Source organism: Pituophis catenifer, unplaced genomic scaffold (genome assembly GCF_029215685.1).
Source record: "Pituophis catenifer annectens isolate HBS135680 unplaced genomic scaffold, rPitCat1.0.hap2 SCAF_11, whole genome shotgun sequence".
In the NCBI taxonomy this organism is placed as follows: Eukaryota; Metazoa; Chordata; class Lepidosauria; order Squamata; family Colubridae; genus Pituophis; species Pituophis catenifer.
The window spans coordinates 713269-733288 of NW_027256891.1; the positions used below are offsets into that span (position 1 = coordinate 713269).

A 20020-nucleotide genomic window follows, 5' to 3' on the forward strand; every position below is an offset into this window, starting at 1 on the left:
GACAACTGTCACCTTCTATTAAACACACCACGTACTAATGAAGTCAGAAACAAAAGGCTCATGTTTTGTCTTGTAACATCCTCTCTTTATCAGTTCCCAGTTCTCTCCTGTCTCTTGAGGCTGGGTGTACACCAACTCTCAGGTTTTAGCCTCTGAGCCTGGAGCGGATTGTTTGCCCCGGCCTCATGTCAGTCATCCCAGGGCCTGTGGCTGCAGCTGCTTCTGTGGTTGTGCCCAGCATCTCCATAGAAGTGTCTGACACTGAATTACACTTTTGTGTCTAATTCTGACACTAATAAAGTCAATTACAAGTTCTTCTATCAGTGTCAGTAAATAAATGGCTGGTAAATAAATGGCTGCTTCCATCCGCTTTGGCACCCTTAATTAAAGACCACTTCCTGGATATAATGCCATTATTCTCTTTAAGTATGGCCACATTTTGTCATGTAATATACAAAATGCACAGCAATTGGACTGATCTGCTCGCCCATCCATCCACCCAATCAATCAATCAATCAATCAATCAATCAATCAATCGTCATTAGTTTTATGTATGCAATGAATTTATGATCATCGACCATAACAAAGAATCCATCCATCCATTTCATATTCTTTCAATGAATTCTTAGCCTAATGAAATCATTCTTTATCTACTGCTGTCTGATGCATCTGACAGGCAGTTCGGCGCACGGGAGAGCTGGGTGGCAGTGGTGTGTTAACCATTAAGCAAACTAAGCATGTGCTTAGGGCACCAGGCCCAAAGGGGCACCACAAAGTTGAGAAACAACCCCCCCCATGAAGATTGGTTCTTCATTGAAAGGAGGGAGCCACCAAGATTTGTCAGTGCTTAGGGCACCAGTGAGCCTTAATCCACCACTGCTGAGTGGGCAGCTGTTCTGAGGACAATATTCCAGCTGTTTGGCTGGTATTGATATGTTATAGCATCACAAGCTTATTTGACTGCATTAAGACCATAGAAACCTGTACAAGTCCACCTAGCTCCCGCCCCCTCACAACTCTAGTGCACAGCCATTTGGGTGGTCTCATCTAACAATAATCTATGTATGCAAAGATTTAATTAAAAAATACACAAGCAGATTAACAAATGTAACTTTTCAAAAAAGTGCCACAATTTTTACAGAATTATTTCTGGCTCCAGCTCTGCTATCCGCTCCCCCCGCCCCCAGGCTCTCCAAGCAAGGAGAAGGGCCTGGTGCCTTGAGCCCCTCTGCTTTCTACACATTCAATGCGGAAACCATCAACTTCTGCTAAGAATGAAAGGCGTCTCACACAGAAGGACGTGCACTTGACTCTGCCCTGACTTCTGAATGTCCTTCTCTGGCCAAGGGCTCCTTTCCAGCAAGAGAGACAAAGCCCAGGTCCTCCTCTGGCCGCAGCCTGACCCTCCTCCCTCCCTCCCTCCCTCCCTCCACCGGTGGTTGCAGCATCCTCACAGCCGCAGGTAAGGGAAACAGAAGACCCCCATCGCCTTCAGCCTTCCCGTCCTCAGCCGCAGCTCAGGTTGAGGCTGTGCTGTAAAACCACTCTGAGGCAAAAGAGTTCTCCTCCACTCTCCGAGGAGCTGTGAGCATCGAAAACCTTTAGTGCGATCAAAGGGGAACAGAATCCGGGCCAGGCTCCCCCCAGTGCAAATAATGCAACCAACGGGCTATTCCCCACAACAGAGACCCTCCCTCTCCCCTCTGCTCAGCAGGCCAGGAAATCCATTCGTACCATCAGATTTCCATGCTTTTCTGCCTTGGCTAACCCCACAGGCCCTCCATCCCCGCAGCGGCAGGGCAGAAAATGCTGGCCAGGGTGCAGAGGAGGCTCCGTGTGCTCCAGAGCAAGAAGGTGACATGTCCAACTGAGTCAGAAATCTGTTTTTCCCACTTTAAATAACATTCTTTGGTACTAACACTACAAAGACATTCTTTCGGTCAGAATTGCAACAAGTGAACACAGAAGCAGCTTAAGCTTTTACAAAGTGCTTCAGACAAAAGAGAACTCAGAGTTCCAGTAAAATTAAGGGACAAGATTGGAAAAAACGTTTTCCCAAAGAAAAGGGGAAAACATAGATTTAGGCATCTTTAACTATAGAAAATCTAAGATTCTTAAGCACATAATCCCACATCAAAAATAAAATACAAGAAACCCCAAATCTGTGATGCACAGCCATTGTCATCAGAATTGTGATGTTGTCAAATGCACAAGTCCCTTCTTTGTGCCATGGGAATGCCCCTTTCCTTCAATTCTCAGCCTTCTTCCTTCTTCCCAGCGGCCAAAGGAACAAGACCAAGCGTGTCCCGGGGGGGGGGGGGGGGGAGACCCCATCTGGGGCGAAGGAGCAGGAGGCGGCAGCAGCAACGGAGAGACCGTCATTCATCCACCCCCCCACCCCCACATTTGTCAGTCCTTTTACAACCTTGTGCGTTTTCAGAGTGATTGGGGTCTGGCAAATAACTTCTCGTATCACAAAAGGCAATTTTCATATGGCAGAATAGAATGTACTCACGCCTAAGTACACTTTTTAAAATGCCTAATAATTTTGATGCATAAAATGCACAGTACTAAAAATATGGACTGATGACTATGATTTTGTAAATGCTTTTCATAATTCATAAGCTTCCCCCCCCCAATTCCTTTATACTGCTGCAGCAGTAGCCCACCGTAAATAAACTGAAGAAAGTAAATATTTAACTCCCGGCCACCACTAATCCATTCTCCAATATTTACATGACATTCATTAAAAAGGATTTGAAAGGATCTTCCAGAAATGGTCAGAAGATGAAGCTTCTCCTGGACCTGATGCACATCGGAAGATTATCTTGATGCTGAAGAGACGGAAGAGAAATCAAGCTGCTGGATGATAGGTTACCGCAACCGTAAATGAGTCATCCTGGAGTACTTGAAGATCTAGCAGGTTCACTGTGGTATCAAAAACACGAAGCAGCCATGCTAGATTGCAGAGGCCTGCCAGCGGTGGCACTTTGGTTGCGCGCGGATCTTGAAGATGTCAAGATGTTGCCCTTTTGCAACAGCTTAGCATGAAGGATGCATGTTGCCCTTGAATTTCAAGATTTTCAGAAGATTTGAGTATGGGAGGAAAATACCCTGAAATCAAGTACAGCATGCATGCACACTGGAATGCCACGGACACAGTTCCCCACCGCCAGCTCTGGGGAAGGCACATCACAAGTACAATGCAGTGGAGGGAAGTTGAATCAACACACTGATCTGAGCCATTTGGGCTCGTCAACTACAGAAGTGCTTTCAGTGTTTCTGCCCAACTTTTGATGGCCTTATCTTCACTCATTTATAGGGGCGTCTGAGGCAATATTTCTAAAATGAATAATGAAATTATATTGAGTCTACAGGGAAGGATGGTTAAGAGTGCAATTCATCTAGTTCGATGTATGTGGGAGGAGGAGGTTTTCAAACCAAGCACCCAAAATGTAGATTCATGTCTTAAAAAAGAACTTCATTGTTTTTTTTCAAAAAAATCTCTTGAGACAGCATGAAGAAGGTTCAGGAAAGCCCAAATATCCGCAGCATTGTCACTGTTGCTCTAAGAACGAGAGGAGAGGGAACCTCAGTACAGAAAACAGGAACATATTTCAATGGTTCCATCTAATTATTGTTGTTAACGATCCAAAAATTAAAAAGCAGCTAAAATAGATTTATTTTAGGAATGCAAGGCACAGCATCACTCAAAAGCAAAAGCTAATTCAACGGATTGCTATTTTATTGTTCTTGTTTCTGCAGAGATGAAACGGAATGCTGGTCGTTTTAACTGCGTTGCTAGAAATGTAACCTTGTTTTTCCTTTGGCTGAAGCTTGGACTGTGCAGGATCCATCAAAGGCACAACAGCAGTCAGGTAATTAATGATCTTAAGCATCAGGTCAAAGTGACCCAAGGTGGGCAAGTTTTAAACTCCGAGCAAGACATCTTGAAATCACAGCAGATGAAGAATCAAGCCGGGCCTCAGGAGGTTCTCCAAAAGTTTGAGCTGAATTTCATCTTTGTTATTCTCAGTAGATGTCACCTTGTGCTAAAAAGTGGTACCTAACAGGAAAACCAATCAAGATAACGTTCTCATTGCAACCATGGGCTTTTCATACACTCACTGATGGTATCCAAGGGCATGTCTTGAATTTTCTTTTCCCAGGTGTATATTTTTCCTAAAAAGCAAAACAAAACAAAAAACCCTAATTCACCCATATGGCTTCTCTGAATCTTTGGCTACCAGCTCATGGGATTTCCTGGTAAGTGATACCACGGTGCAGCTAGGTTAGAAAAAAGGGATTTTGTTTCCCATAAAAAAGAGGTATAATTTTGGGAGGATGGTTTCCTTATCTCCTTTGATAAGGCAGTTTCTCCTATTGTTCAACAGAAATTGCAGAAAGGAAAAGGGGCTCCTTCGTCGTTTTCTTGCAGTTTAACACATCATGAACCCAAGTGAAGTTTGGAAGAAATTCTCCTGGGCTGGGCTAGGACGATGCTGACGGATGTTCCCAGGAAGGATCACCGAGTTGTATGATTTCTGAGGCTGTTCCCTGCCATACATCAAAAAGCAAGTGACCCAAGGAAGTGAAATGAATGGCATGCAACGAGAGGCAGAGCTCAGATGAGGCTAACAGAGAGTGGGAGAGCGCGGGAAGTTGCGGGAAGCGGAAAAGAATACAACTGGGAATTAAAGGGAGGGAGGGAGGGAGAGTGAGTGTTCATGAAAAGGTAAAAAAACTCACAACTGGAATGTGTTCACATTCACTGGGCAAATGTTTTTACTTCTGGCTCATGGTCCACAGAAGAAGAAAGATGAAGTAGTACTAGCTACAAAAAAGCCCCATCATCTCTGGGTGTTGAGAAAACTTCCAGCCCTTCTTATTCCTTGCAAGAACCACTGCATGTGTTAGGGAGCCGCGGCTGCGAGGGTCTCCACAGGCGATTCCCGGCTCCTTGGCTCCATCCCAGAGAGAAAACCAAGCTGAAGGTCTGAGTGCTGGGAACCCAATGGCTGTCGGTGGTCTCCTGCTCAAGCAGGGGGTTGGACTAGAAGACCTCCACGCTCCCTTCCAACCCTGTTATTCTGTGTGCATAGTTGTCTTGAGCCTGACTGTATGTGGAAATGAAGTCTAGCAGGCACACAGATCGTGTGTATCAACTACGTTCCCTTTGTCTGCTTTGGGGTTTACATCGCTCGTTATTTCCAGGGACCCTTCAGACCTTTTCTCAGAGAGATGAAAAAGAGGCTGCAAGAACTGCTAAAACAAACCCAAAATACCCCCCCCCCCCAAATCCAGCTTGAAAGCCTTCCCTTCTCCCCAGCATTTAATGACCTGCTTCCATCGGTTAGAAAACAGACAGCAGCAGGAAGCGGCTATGGACACTTCCCTTGGTGCAGAGGGCCACCAAAGCCACGGTGGGGAATGCACAAGCACAAGAATGTAAACGGTGCCACCAGGCACCACGCCACAAAACCGAAAGAGGAAGTTCACGCACACAGTGAGCCACTGAAGCCGGCAAGTGTCCAGGCAGATCTCTCAAGGTGAAGGCAGTTCAAGGAAAAGCAGAAAACAGAAACCTGAAAGGGGGCCCAGCAAAGAGTTCTTTGTGGTTACTGTGCACCTTTGAGGACACACAGTGTGCCAAGGCACTGCAGTGCAGGAGTCCAGGGACCCGAGGAAAGGAGGCCGTCCGCTGCTCGCCATCACTGGGTGTGGAAGTAGATGGGTTTCACTTTCCCAGAAAGGATCTTGGGGACCTGCACCGAGATGATCTCAGCCATCATTTCAGGGTAGTCGACGCTCACCATGTGTGACTTCACCAAGAGGTCAAATGTAAACTGATGCAGTTCTCTGGCAATCTAGAGGAGGAAAAGGGAGGTTTGTCACAGGGAGGAACTCTTATCTTGCTCAGCAAGTCCTTCCAGAGGACCTTCTGCCCTGAGGGTCACCATCTGCACTCTGGAGGACGGGGGAGCCACCAGCGGTTCCAAAAGAGAGAAGTTTGGGGTTGCTTCAAAGGGAAGGGGGAAGGATACTCGGGAGTCCCGCATATCCCATTGTCCTGGCTGGACTTGTGTTGTAAGGGCATTTTATTCTCCCGCAACCAGAAAATGCACAATGTTCTGCAAGGTGTGACTTTGTGTTTTCTTTTGCTGGAGCTTCTAGAGCTGCCCATGGCAAGTGGTGACCCCCTCTCCTTCTTCTCCTCGGCTGAGCCCAACATCAAGGCAAGAGCTCGTCTTTAGATAGAAGGGCTCCGTGGCCAAGGGCTGCCCCAGAATGCAGCCCAACATGATGATGTCCATGGAAGAGGAGGTGCTGCCGGACGTCCCATTTGGTCCCTCTCAAAGCTGAAGGGCCTCTTACTTGCTCCTGCTTAACTCTGCATTCCTCCCACTCCCCGTCTCAAATTCAGATGGAATTTTCTCTTCTTCCCTAAACCCCGCATAAAACGCCTCCCTCCTTACTTCCCCACCATCCCATCCACACACCACTCTCTGAAATATTAACGTGGAAGAATTCCAGACGTTTTACGCTGCCTTTGAGGCTGAATGCTCCTGCAGCCTTTTGTAAGCTATGGAAAAGTGACCAGACCGTCTGATTGGTGGAGAGCTCCTTTAAGGAGGTGTTGATGGGTGTGGCGCACATGGACAGCCCAGATTGGAATCCAGATCCAGTAAGGCACAGATCCCTAACTGGAATCATTGTTGGCTTTTCAAACAACAGTTCTCTGCTTTAAGGCTCAGCCGCTTCCCTCACTCCTTGTTTTTTTTTAATCAGACAACTCTTGCCATACTATTCATTTGTCATTTCTTGTTCTCTTTCCATCTGCTGCATGGAGGCACCAACTGTCCTCTGTGGGGCCTGCAGCGGGAAATGCTCCAGGTACCCCCTCCTAAACATAACGGTAGCTAGGGATCCAACAGCGTCCCCTGTTCCAATCCTACAGAAACTTAGCGGATGGAGCTTCCCCAAGAAGCCTCCCTGGCAGGGACTATCTGAAGAGGACCGAGGGAACTTGGCTCTGAGCCCAAGAAACAACACCGAGCAAGAATTAAGGAGAGGGAGGAACTCCCCCCCCCAAGCTGTACATGGCTGTTGAGTGGTGGGCCAGAAGCCCCGGTCCAGAAAGACAGAACAGTAATTAAACTTCCTTTTAAATTTGATTTAGTTAATACTAATATAGCAACAACTTTGTCTACAATGTTTAAAGATGCACTGAAATTTATATGTATGCTTTTGGAGCTCTCGGGGTGGGGGGAAGGGGCTGAGCCCAAGGATTTTGAGGCTGCTTGCAGCTCTGGGGCTTGAGGTTGTGTACCACTGTGCAGGGTCCACAAATCTGGAGGGCCCCCTAACTGGGGAGCTCCTATAAAAGAAACAGGTGAATTATATTTACAATATAATTGTTCACCTCTCTGTGGCAAACATCTTTATGCAAGTCCCCTTGCTCTTTTTCAAAAGTGATCCTGCGAGATTCTGTGACTTCTTGGGCTTTGAGTTTCCTCTTTTTGAAGCCCTTTTTGGTCTGAGCAGACTTTGCCCTGCACCCCAAGGTCCTTGGCCAACTCTCCCACTTTCACACTTACCGGCTGCACAGAGTCCAGGAGCTTGGTGAGCTGATAGAAGCGACGCGAACAAGACGTGGGGTTCTTCCTTTTGCAAGCAATGATCCGGTCAAGCTCCTTGATGTAGTTCATCCGGAGCTCATCAAAGAATTTCTGATTCTTCAGGCCATCCACTGGAACTGATGCAGAAGAAGGAGAGGCAATAAAAGCAGGCAAAGGGAAGAGCCTGAGGGGGGAGGCGAAGGAGTCTCCTCACTTACAAAGGCGCAACCAACAGCAGGGCAGCTGCCACAGAGAACAAAGACTGTTTCTTCTCCAAGCAGAGTTGGAAGGGATTTGGGGGGTTGCCTAGTCCAACCCCCCCTGTACTAGCAGGAGACCCCAGACCCTTTCGGACAAATGGCTGTCCAGGCTCCTCTTAAAAGCCTCCAGTGATGGAGCAGCCACAACCTCTGAAGCAGGGGTGAAGTGTAAAATTTGTTACTACCGGTTCTGTGGGCGTGGCTTGGTGGTGGTGGGGTAATGTGACTGGGTGGGCGTGGCCAACTTTTTTTAAAAAAACTTTTCAAAGCATTTTTTCTGCAAATACAAAAAAATGCTTTGAAAGCCTCTGCCAATCAGGCAACACAGCTGGGATCGTCAGAGCCTTTTCAAAGCATTTTTTAAACCACCTCTTCCGCTGAAGAGGTTGCAGAAAAAAATGCGCTAAAAGCCTCTCTGACGATCCCAGCTGAGCCAAGTGACCATCAGAGGCTTTTTTTTTACTTTTAAAAGCATTTTTTCCGCGGAATAAGTTGTAGAAAAAATGCTTTTAAAAGAAAAAAAAAGCCTCTGATGATCCTGCGGCTCAGCTGGGCATGGTGGAGGGGGGGGGGGGCGCAGGGATTTTTGCTACCAGTTCTCCGAACCACCTGCCGCCATCGCTACCGGATCGGGTGATCCGGTCCGAACCAGGAGCATTTCACCCCTGCTCTGAAGGCAACCTGTGCCAGGAGTTAATTAAGGGACCTTGGAGATCTCCTGTTCAAGCAGGAGGCCCTCTACCACTTCAGACGGGTGGCTGTCCAGTCGTTTCACTTGTTAATTGTTCTCACGATTAGGAAGTTTCTCCTTCATTCCAGGTTGTCTCTCTCCTTAATCACCTTCCATCCATGGCTTCTTCTCCTGCCTTCTGGTGCTTTGGAGAATAAGTGGTTCCCCTCCCTTCAGATATTGGTAGGCTGCTCTCATGCCTCTCCTACTCCTCCTTTTCACTAGACTAGGCAAACCCAATTCCTGCAACCCTTCTTCCTATCTTTTAGCCCGATAAAGCTTATTTGGAGGCTGTAGTTTCTTAAAGAAGGCATGCCCATTAGCACCGTGGATCTCATCTACCATGGATCATTTACAGAAACAAACAAAAAAGAGGTGGAGAGTCTGAAAAAGTGCAGAGAGCAACAAAGGCTAAAACATAAGAAGAACGGTTGCAGGAATTGGGAAATGGGAATGTCTAGTTTGATGAAAAGAAGGAAATAGGTGTGAACAACCTATTCTTCCAGATACCTGAGGGCAGGACCAGAAGTAATGGGTAGCAAATCATGAAAGAGAGATCCAACCTAGAACTAAGGAGAAATTTCCTGAGAACAATTAACCTGTGGAACGGTTAATTCCTACCCCCAGAAGTTGTGGGTGGGGGGGGTGAGATCCGGAAGCGGCGCGGCGGTACTGGATGGGAAAATGTCGGGCTACGATGAGCTCAGCAAAATCCAGCCAGATGAACCATCACCGGGGGGTCTTCAGAGGGACAGCAAAGAAAGAGAGGCAGCTCAGTGTCTAAAGAGGGACAGGCAAGTCCCTTGGATAGCCTGAGAAACTCTCTTTGAGCTGGTGATGGGGGGCGGCGATCAGAGTGAATCGCCGTGAAGCTGGAGCCTCTGGAGCAAGTGATATACAGGTGGGAAGATTTGGACAGAGTGCTGATGCTGGGTGAGTGATCGGCTAACCCACAGACAATAAAAAGAAAATTCTAAATATTTTTAGCTACTAAACTATTACTAAAATTACCCTGGCGTGGAAATTGCGGCTAAATAGCAGCGGGGAGATGGCGATGGAAAGAGAAAGTGAGAATGACAAGCGCGCCATAGAAGAACCCGAATAAAGAATTAAAAGTGATTGACAAATGTAAATGTAAATCTGGAACTTGGATTCAATTTGGATTGGATTATAAACTGATGGGTAATATATAAAGGTGAAAGAAGATGTGAAAACTGGATTTTTTCTCTTTTATGACTTGGTAAACAGGGATGTGGATTACAAATAATAGGAGCCTGAGTGGCGTAGGAGGCTAATGCCTCCTAAGGCAGCATTTAACATCCAGCTGCCTGCAATTACTGTGAGTTCAATTCTCCCCAGGCTCAAGGTCGACTCAGCCTTCCATTCTTTCTAAGGTAGGTAAATTGAGGACCCAGTTTACGGGAGCAATAAGCTGACTTTGTATAAATATACAAAAGTATGAAGGCTATTGCTTAACGCATTGTAAGCCGCCCTGAGTCTCCGGAGAAGGGCGGCATATAAATCAAATTTAAAAAAAAAAAAAAATTAGATGACTGGAACTGTGGATTATAGAGAGACATCTGCAGGAGAAGGAAGAGCATGACATGGAATTGTTTTAATTTTAAAACCTTGAACTTTTAAAAAAAGATAACTGGAGAGAACTAAGGAGGATACGTTTTGCCTACAAGAGGGCAGACTTTGATGATTATAAAAGAAGGACCTTAATGCGATTTAAAACTGGAATAATTCAACCCAGAAAGAATAAAATGGAACAGGAACTTAATGAACTGATAAAGACGATGGGGAAAAGGGGGAAAAATTTGTATTTATAAAACTTTTTCAATAAAAAAAATGTTTTGAGAAATATATTTAATGATTGAAATTGAATGTAAAACTGAATGAAATTGAATTGATAAAAATGATTTAAATATTATACTTGCAAGAAATAAAGCAGAAAAAATATATTGGTAAAAGTAAAAAAGATAAGAGATTAGAAAAGTGTTTGAGTAAAGATTTGAAGGAAAAAAGAGAATAAAATGAAATATATTGTTAGTAATTAAAAAGATAAGGGATCGGGGCTCCCTGAACTCCACAATGGAAAACAATAAATTGAAAATGAATACAGCAATAGAGAGAAATGAAGGAATTGGAAGGGAGGAGGGAGAGGGATGGAAGAGTAGGGAGGAAAGAAGGGAAGGGAAAGCAGAGTAGGAGAGAAGGTAAGACAGGGCGGAAGAGAGGAGGAGAAGGAGAAGGGAAGGGGAAGTAGAGAAGAGAAGAAGAAGGTGGGGAAAGAAAGTTGGAAGGAGAAGAGGGAGAGGCTAGGTTTGAGGAGAAAGATTGCTATGCAATAAAAAAAGAAGATGAAGTGGAAGAAAGGCAGCTCTGAACAAACAAATATAAATATATTAGTAAAAAGAATGAATTGTTAAAGAATAAAAGAGGACAAATATGTACAAATAGTAAAGTTAGAATTTAGGGATAAATGAAGAAGGTGTTTATATATGCAAGTATAGAAATACTGAGGTATATTCAAAAAAAAGGAAAGGGGGGAAGACGATATTGACAAAAATTGTACTTGAGTAAAATGTATTTGAATTTGACTAATTGTACAAGATAAGAAATGACCAACACTCTGTTCAAAAAAATAGAGAAAGATGTGGGTGAAGGTGGGAGAGGAGAAAAGAAAAAACCAATAAAACTTGTTTATCTATCTAGAAGTTGTGGGTGTGCCTTCACTGGAGGTTTCCAAGCAGAGACTGGACAGCCATTTGTCCAGCATGGTACAGGATCTCCTGCTGGAGCAAGCGGTTGATCTAATACAATCGGGGCCACCGAGGGAAGTTCAGAGAAATGCTTTGGATCCTGCCTTGGGCTGTGATGTTCAGATGTTCTTCAGAAGGGGTCAAGCTGCTTCCCAAGGCACCCAAAGGCCAGACAAGGAACAATGGATGGAAACTGAACAAGGAGAGATTCAACCTTCCTGACCGTGAGAACAATCAACCCATGGAACAGAAGCTGCCTTCAGAAGCTTTCAAGAAGAGACTGGACGGCCATCTGTCAGAAACAGTGTAGGGTCTCCTGCTTGGGCAGGGGGTTGGACTAGATGACCTCCAAGGTCCCTTCCAGCTCTGTTAATCTGAATCTAATCTGAATAAAAGACTTCCAAGGTCCCTTGCAACCCTGCTATTTTATGTTTTGTTCTAAGTTCAAAGACAGGTAGATGACAAATGCTACAGCTTACTAATACTGAAGAGGAGCAGAGCCTTCATGCAGAGAAATTCTTGAGGAGTAATCTGAAGCCATCCAAATTCTTGAGAGAGATGCCGCATCCTGACACATTGGCTGTACATTCTGGATTTGTGCATCCGGTACCTGGGAGAAGAAAAGAAGAAAGACGTAGAGAGAATCAGCTGACAAAGCCTGCCTTTCTTCCAGGACCAAATTCCACACTTTTCACTATTTGAGAAATTTCTCATTGTTACCATTTCAGTCTTGATGGCAGCTTAGTATTTCTTGCCATCCAATGCAAGTCCTCTGAAGGGTGCAAGTTGATCTTAGCCCCAAGCTCTGACCCAGTTCAGCCCCCTTCCGTCACTCTGTAAAATCCCAGCAGCCCCTCCCTGGGATTTCTGTCATTTCATATGAGAAAGCTTATAGCAAGGAAACACTGACATGCCCCACTAGGAAATCAGTACCAAAGCAGCAGTGCCTGCCCCCCAGGAGGAGTTAAGCTGCAGTTAATTCCTGCTGGTCTTACTACGCACTGAGCCATGTTACATCTCCACCATCAACTTTTGCTGAGTAAGGTAGAGCATCTGGGTTATAAATACGCGTCTGTCTCCAAGGAATGAAAAGATGGATGAGGAGATGTGGAATCTGCCAACTATAGACACCCCTGGATGCCCGAAGAGCACTCAATCGATTTGCATGCCCACCTGGACATCTGAGATTCCATAGAAGTTTCCCTTCTGCTTCCTCTCAGATCAGAAACAGGTCTGAACTCATCTCAAAGAGACACCAAGTCACCATGGACAAAGGTCATGGAGAAAACTGTCATATGTTGCTTCTGCCTGTGATGAGTCAAGAAGGAACTTTCCTGATATGGAGATGGCATATCTTCTTCATGTATGTATGTAAGGTCAGGAGGTTATAGGAAGAAAACACTGACCAAGGAAGGAACAAACAGATCCAAGATTGCCTGATGCCAATTGTGCAAGCAAGGCACGATTTTCAGGGTTAGGGCTACCATCACTTTTAAAAAATATTTCATAAAGAACCAGAATTTTTGGCAAGAAAACTATGCCCATATTTATGCACAACACAGGAAACGAAAAACACCTCCAAAAATATAGAACCCAGAATGCTGAAATTTGTGTCTAATATCAAAAAACGGGGAAAGAAAGCTAGAATCCAACTGATGTTGCAGAAATAATGTGGTTTCTGCTAAGAAAAACCTGTTGGAAATCCATGGAATTATCCATGGATAATCCATGGAAAACGCTTGGGTCAGGACAGCTCCATGTCAGGTGGTATATGGCTTTACAGAACTTTGATCCTCCAAGGTGGCATCTGAAGCATCAGCATTTTATGCCAGAGATCAACAAAAGATGGAATATTTCAAAGGATGCACAAACATGAGGAAAGGACCAGTATTTGCCCACTTGAGAAAATATAGCATACGCCTGGAAAATACATATTCAGTTTACACTTAAACATTTAAAGTTACCTAGAATTCATATTGTGCGGCCCCACATTTTGCCTTTTGACTCTTGTGCAATGTAATCTCAGCCAATCTCAATGACATTGCACTCAAGGAATCAAAACCTTAAACATCTGCCTGAAAGAAGTCAAGCAGACACAGTTTGAGCTCAAAAAGTTTGACCTTGCACAAACTTCCTTTCTTCCTTTTCACTGAAAAGGCCTTGTGGCTCATTTGCCCTGCCGGGCCTGAAGAAAGGAGAGGGTTTCGACACTTTCCACTTTCTTCAGCTTTATACATTAATCAAGTCTAACATGAAACAGAGGAAACATACTCATTGAAGACCAAATCTGGAGCAAAATAAAGCATCCGGGAATTCACATTGGTGAAGGATCTCCATCCCATGGCAAAAATCATCAAGCCCATCCAGGAGTACTGAATGATGGCCATCTGGTCATCTACATGCAGGTTGCGGAACCCTGGGAAGAAAAGTCAGAAAGGTTGAGTCAGCTGGAGGCAAAGCTCTTCCTTCAGGTCAAGGAGCAGTTGGGTTGTTAGCCTGGGCTCCAGGCTGCTGGCCCCTCCAGGCCAACCCTTTAGAGGCAACAGAAGTCCTTCTCCAACCACGATTACAGCCTGGAGCATTTTCAATCTGGCAGCTAGAAGTGAGGGAAGGAAAAGTCACACACAAAACATTTTCTTACTGAAGGTTTGCCTGTTGTTATAACAGAACAAGCTATTTTTCTCTTTAGACTGCAGGGATCACAAAAAAGAAAAAAAAGGACTTATAATTAGGGATGAAAGGAGAAAGAAAATAAAGGCTCACACCATAAACCATTTGGATTCCGAGTTGCATGCAGTCTGGACCGTCCGTATGACGACTCCATGTGAGGAGAGAGGCATTAAGTCAAAGATCTGCCAGGATGCCTTGATAAAACCCAGAATTTTCTCAAGCAGAATTAATTATCAGAAGTTCATATAATTTGATGCCACATAGTGTGGGTCACACTTCAGCCCCCCCAAACAGATTGTATTTTAAAATTCCATTTTAATCTCACTGCTATTGCCCTCTTCATTCTAAAAGCATCTCTTAAGCCTTTACAATTATTAAAAATATACTGTGTTGCCTAAGGTATTTCATCCATAATTATATTTGCTCCACTTAAAACTTCTCATCCGTTAGATTTGCAGACTGAGAGGAAATCAAGCACTTTTGCTGCTAATTGCTAACATGAGCGCATGTTTCATTCACCTTCTTGGCATTTGGAAGGTGGCAAAAGTGCTGAAATGAATGACCACAGAGAAAGAGAAAATTTGAGGATTACCAGAACTCTCAACAAAGCTACAATTGGAAACTACTTACATCTTATTCTTACTTTCTACATCTTTCCAAGGTGATTTACAATATACACTGTATGCACAATTATTAGGCAAGTGAGTATTTTGACTAGATCATCATTTTTATGCATCTTTTCCACTTCAAGCATAAATTTATATTCACATATACTGGATATAAGCATATCAGGTGATGTGTATTTGTGTAATGAGGGAGGGTGTGGCTTAAGAAAATCAACACCCTATATCAAGGAGTGCGTAATTATTAGGCAGCTTCCTTTTCTCAGGCAAAATGGGCCAGAACCATCAAACGCTTTGTTGCAAATAGTCAACAGGGCTGCAAGAAAAGTGTTGAGAAAAAGAGATGCACATTAACTGCCAAAGATTTGAGAAGAATCAAATGTGAAGCTTCCAGGAAGCCATTATCCTCCTGTGCTGTCATATTCCGGGACTGCCACCTACCTGGGGTGCCCAGAAGTACAAGGAGTTCAGTGCTCAGCGACATGGCCAAGGTCAGGGAGGCTGAAACCTGACTACCACTGAACAAGACACAAAGCAACAGCAAGACTGGCCAAGAAGTATCTGAAGGCAGATTTTTTTCAAAGGTTTTATGAACTGATGAGATAAGAGTGACTCTTGATGGATCACTTTGAAGGCTTTGATTTCTCTGCCCTGAGTGGACCTTCGCAGTTCTTCCAATTCTGCTTCTATTAATATTTTATTTCATATTATAAACAGACATTGATCTTCCAGCTCCTGTTCTGTTCTTTCTGATTCTGGATGTTGTTCTTTCCAGAACTGGTGCATTCATTTCAAATATCCTCTTTTTGTTGGACTTCATCTGTAATAACAGATCATTATTTCTTTGTTTTCAGTCACTGTATATTTGCAATGTGTAACACCTTTTCCTCTGCAGCTCCTGGCCCTGATTGCTCAGCCAACAGTCCTGAGGCCTGTAGCCCATTTTTCACCAGATATCCAGGAACTCCAACATGGACCTTGTTAACCCGGGTGACATCTGAGCTGGTATGGCTTTCTGAAATTTAGGTCTCATAATTTTTATGGGAGAGACACTCTGTCTGACTCCTCTGATGACACCTGCCAGTATGGTTGAACCTCTGGCACAGCTCTCATCTTCCTCAGAGTGCACAAGTCGCACAACCACGTCAAAGCAGTGCCTCATTGGGAGATTGTTGTTGTTATTACATGGGTAACCCAAAATTCTTTGGATCATTCTAGGGTCAAAATATAGATTTCCTTGGTGACAGATTTCCCCCCTAGCACCTCATAGCCTGTTGTCTTGTGCTTTGTTGGTCCGGAAAGGTACTTCTCCCTATGAACCAACAGCCATAAATCCCAGTGCAGAAAATTATGTGATTTGGACGTTCTGAATTTTTTTTTTAAATTTGATTTATATGCCGCTCTTCTCCGGAGACTCAGGGCAGCTTACAATGCGTTAAGCAATAGCCTTCATACTTTTGTATATTTATACAAAGTCAGCTTATTGCCCCCACAAACTGGGTCCTCAATTTACCTACCTTAGAAAGGATGGAAGGCTGAGTCAACCTTGAGCCTGGTGAGATTCGAACTTACAGTAATTGCAGACAGCTGGTGTTAATTACAATGCTATCAGTCTGCTGAGTCACCAGGCCCTTCCAATTTTGTGATAGAGTTTGTGATAGAGATCAAGAGTTTAAAGTCCTTGGGGATCAATTCAGAAAATACTTTTCTAGAATCTTTTCTTGGCACTATTTCTTCAGCATCAATTTTTATTCTTGGAAAACATGGCAATAGAATAGAATAAAATAAATAGAAGAGAAGAGAAGAGAAGAGAAGAGAAGAGAAGAGAAGAGAAGAGAAGAGAAGAGAAGAGAAGAGAAGAGAATTTTTTTTATTGGCCAAGTGTGATTGGACACACAAAGAATTTGTCTTGGTGCATATGCTTCATTAAAACAATTTTGTTTTAGTACAGGCTTTTGACAGCATAGAATAGCTAACATTAATTTATAGAATTAACATAGAATTTAGAGTGTTCAAACCATTCATATCTGTAATCTGTACACAGATGAGAGCTTGCAATGTTCCTTAACATCATCTAAGTAAGTTCCAAGCAGAGGCAAGAATTGCAGGATTTTAAGGTTGCTCTCTTACAGATTGCATTACAACTTATTTGGAGATGGAATTCATGGTATCTGTGGTAAGTACAAGCCAACAAGTTTAACATCTTAAAAAACAAGTAGCATTACAGTTTCATCTCTGAACTTACCAATAAAAAATAACAAGTATGAAAGTTAAGCAGAGTTAAGAGTTTGTGGTCATTTTCATCTCCAACTAAAGCTGAAATTCCAATTTTGGTTATCACTGAATTTGCAGGAAACCTGCCTATAGCTATCACCTAAATGACACCTTGAGATAGCTATCACACTAATGCTGCATCGGTGGAAAGCGCACTTAATAAGTGCTTGGCATCAAGCACATTTTTACCTGCTTTTCCACTGGTATCTCATTTCATAATTAAATGTTTCACTTGAACTCTACTAATATTAATTAAAAAAAATTTGCTAGTGTTTTTAGCAATAGCAGCACCCAGTGTTTTACAGCCCTCTCTAAATAGTTTACAAGGTCAGCATCTTCTTGCACCCAACAATCTGGGTCCTCATTTTACCGACCTCGCAAGGACGGAAGGCTGAGTCAACCTTGAGCCGGTGAAAATCAAACTGCTGGCAGTTGACAGAGTCAGCCAGCAATACTGCATTCTAAACATTGTGCCACCATGGCTCTTTTTCTAAATAGCTGTTAAACAATGTTATTAACAATTATTTTGTTGGTGGTAAGCACTGAACTATCACTTTTGTAATTAATATTTTCAGCTCATTATTAAAACATTAAAGTTCATACACGTTCTTTCTAGCAATATTCTGAACAGTTCTATATATTTTTTTTAAAACGCCCTAAAAACTCTTCTGTAAATTAATCCAGCATCAGAAGGTGTATACTGACTCCCTGAATTGCTACTGTAATTAAAGGCAGATTCCATATTGGAAATTACTACAAAGAAAGGCAGAAATATAATTTCCAATTTTATTATGTGCTCTCACTAGCATATGTCCAGCCATTACTAATTTCATATTTTGGAGAAATATATATACTACCATGTTTCCCTGAAAATAGGACATGTCCCAAAAATAAGGCCAAGACTGATTTTTGGGGTGGGCCTAAATATACGCCCTCTCCAGAAAATAAGCCCCCCTTTCTGTCACACACACACAGGTTCCTCACCCCCCCAGCCTTCCCAAGGCAGCCACATCCCTGTGAAGTATTGCGTCCCCCACCCCTTTTGCCGCCCGTGGCACCGACCATAGACCTCGAGTGCCTGCTCCTGCACCATGGTGATGGCCCACCCGCTCTCATCCCCGCAAGCAGGCACCGCATCCGTTTTGCTCGTGCTACTGAGCGCCTGCCACAGCAGCCCCAATGCAAGCATCGCTGCCCTGGGGCTTCCTTGGCAGGGCGGCCACCTGCAGCAGAGAAGCCTCCATGCACGGCAGGCAGTCGTGGAGGACTACAATGGCAGGCCTGGCACGTCCCGCATCTGGGCGCGGGTCTCGGTGGGGATGGCTGAGGCGCTGCAGGTGTTGCTGCTGCCGTCGCTGCCACCTGCAGAGGCCCGGAGGCCCCCTGCAGCCAAGCTCAGCTGCGGGTGACTTTTAGAAATTTGCCCTCCAAGCCTTTCAGAGTTGTACCTTCCCGTTTTGAGATGTCAACCTGCACCTTCTTTTATCCCTGTTCCTCCACTCCCACTAACGAACTTACTCCCAGCATCGGATTAAGCCCAGATAAACCACCCTGTCAAATGTAATCAGGAAGGACTCAAGCAGGCCGAGATTGGCTGTTGGAAAAGTTAACGGCACGCGTTACATGAAAGATTTTAAAGACAATTCACAAGACAGCTTTACTGAAAAGCAAAAAGCAAAAGGTCGATTTTTGTCAAAACGTGCAGTTTTTAGTGTCTGCTGCCAATGTGGTTGTGATGACATTATAAAAGGGAAGAGAAAAAAGGCAGGCCTCTGCTGAGTTTGCCTTCAGACAGGAAATAGGTGTGAAGAGAACAGTTCAACATCCCGGAGTCACGGAGATCCATGGTTACACAATCATTCCCTTCACATTCTAACTCTCCCTTTTCCTTTCAGTCAGAAACTCCTCTTAGGCAGGAGTAGATCTTACCCCAGGCTGGGAACTCCCTGAGCCTCAAACTCTCCCGCCAGGGCAGCCAGACCAAGGAAGTTTCTGTCCCCATGGGCAGCCCCCCCCCCCGCCTAGCAGGAGGACTTTGAAGGAAGATGTGCTTCATTGCATGCCATTGGCTACCTGCCAATTGATAAATCAGAACAAAATATTTATTTAACAATAACGACTGCAGTTGCAAAGAGGCTATAACTCTCTCGTGAGGAAGATGCCAATTTGTATCCATTATTTCAACCTAAGGCAATTGGCAGAAAAGCAACATCACATTTAAAGACCAAAAAATCCAAGCTGAGTGTAGTATGAAATAGCACAGAATTAAAAGAGGAGAAAAACAGCAGTTAAAGGGGGACTCCAAATAACTTGCTTTCCCCACTCTTGAGGGTCCATCTGGCTTGAGGAAGAGCAGACAAGACACTAACAAGGTATGTGCCAGCTCTGCCATCTTCGCTACCCATTGCTAAGCTTGCAGGCATCCTGCCATAAACGGGGTGGGTGGGGCAGAGGAAGGTAGGGAAGTTATGCAGGTGGTGTGAATGGTTTCTATGGATAGAATATGTCCTAAAGATATTAATGAAGGAATGACAGATGTGGAACAAATGTTTATTTGACAAAATAGAGTTCCAAAAACAGAACTACAAATGATAGGCTACAGATTGAGTTGGAAAAGGATCTTTTATTCCACATAGAAAAGAAACTAGATGATTTTTTAAAAAAAAATACAAATGATAAACCTAGAATAGAATAGAATAGAATAGAATAGAATAGAATAGAATAGAATGGAATAGAATAGAATAGAATAGAATAGAATAGAATAGAATAGAATAGAATAGAATAGAATTCTTTTATTGGCCAAGTGTGATTGGGCACACAAGGAATTTGTCTTTGGTGCATATGCTCTCAGCGTACATAAAAAGACAAGATACGCTCGTCAAGAATCACAGGGCACAACACCCAGTGACAGTCATATGGTACAATAAGCAATCAAATCATACTAGGAAACAATATCAATATAAATCGCAAGGGTACCAGCAACAAAGTTACAGTCATGCAGTCACAAGTAGGAGGAGATGGGTGACAGGAACGATGAGAAGATAAATAGCAATAGTAATGTAACCTTAGTGAATAGTTT

At 43.9% G+C, this 20020-nt stretch overlaps 1 protein-coding gene across 1 annotated transcript in view; it reads right to left on the reverse strand.

Moving 5' to 3' along the window:
• Positions 1-1437: 1437 nt before the first annotated feature.
• Positions 1438-20020, reverse strand: part of AR (androgen receptor) — a 168262-nt gene continuing 149679 nt past the window's right edge. The window contains exons 5-8 of the mRNA XM_070951840.1: positions 13646-13790; positions 11854-11984; positions 7599-7756; positions 1438-5867 (exon numbers count right to left, since the gene is read on the reverse strand). Coding sequence (XP_070807941.1) covers positions 5712-5867; positions 7599-7756; positions 11854-11984; positions 13646-13790 — 590 coding nt within the window. The 3' untranslated portion in view covers positions 1438-5711. The remainder of the gene's footprint in view (positions 5868-7598; positions 7757-11853; positions 11985-13645; positions 13791-20020) is intronic.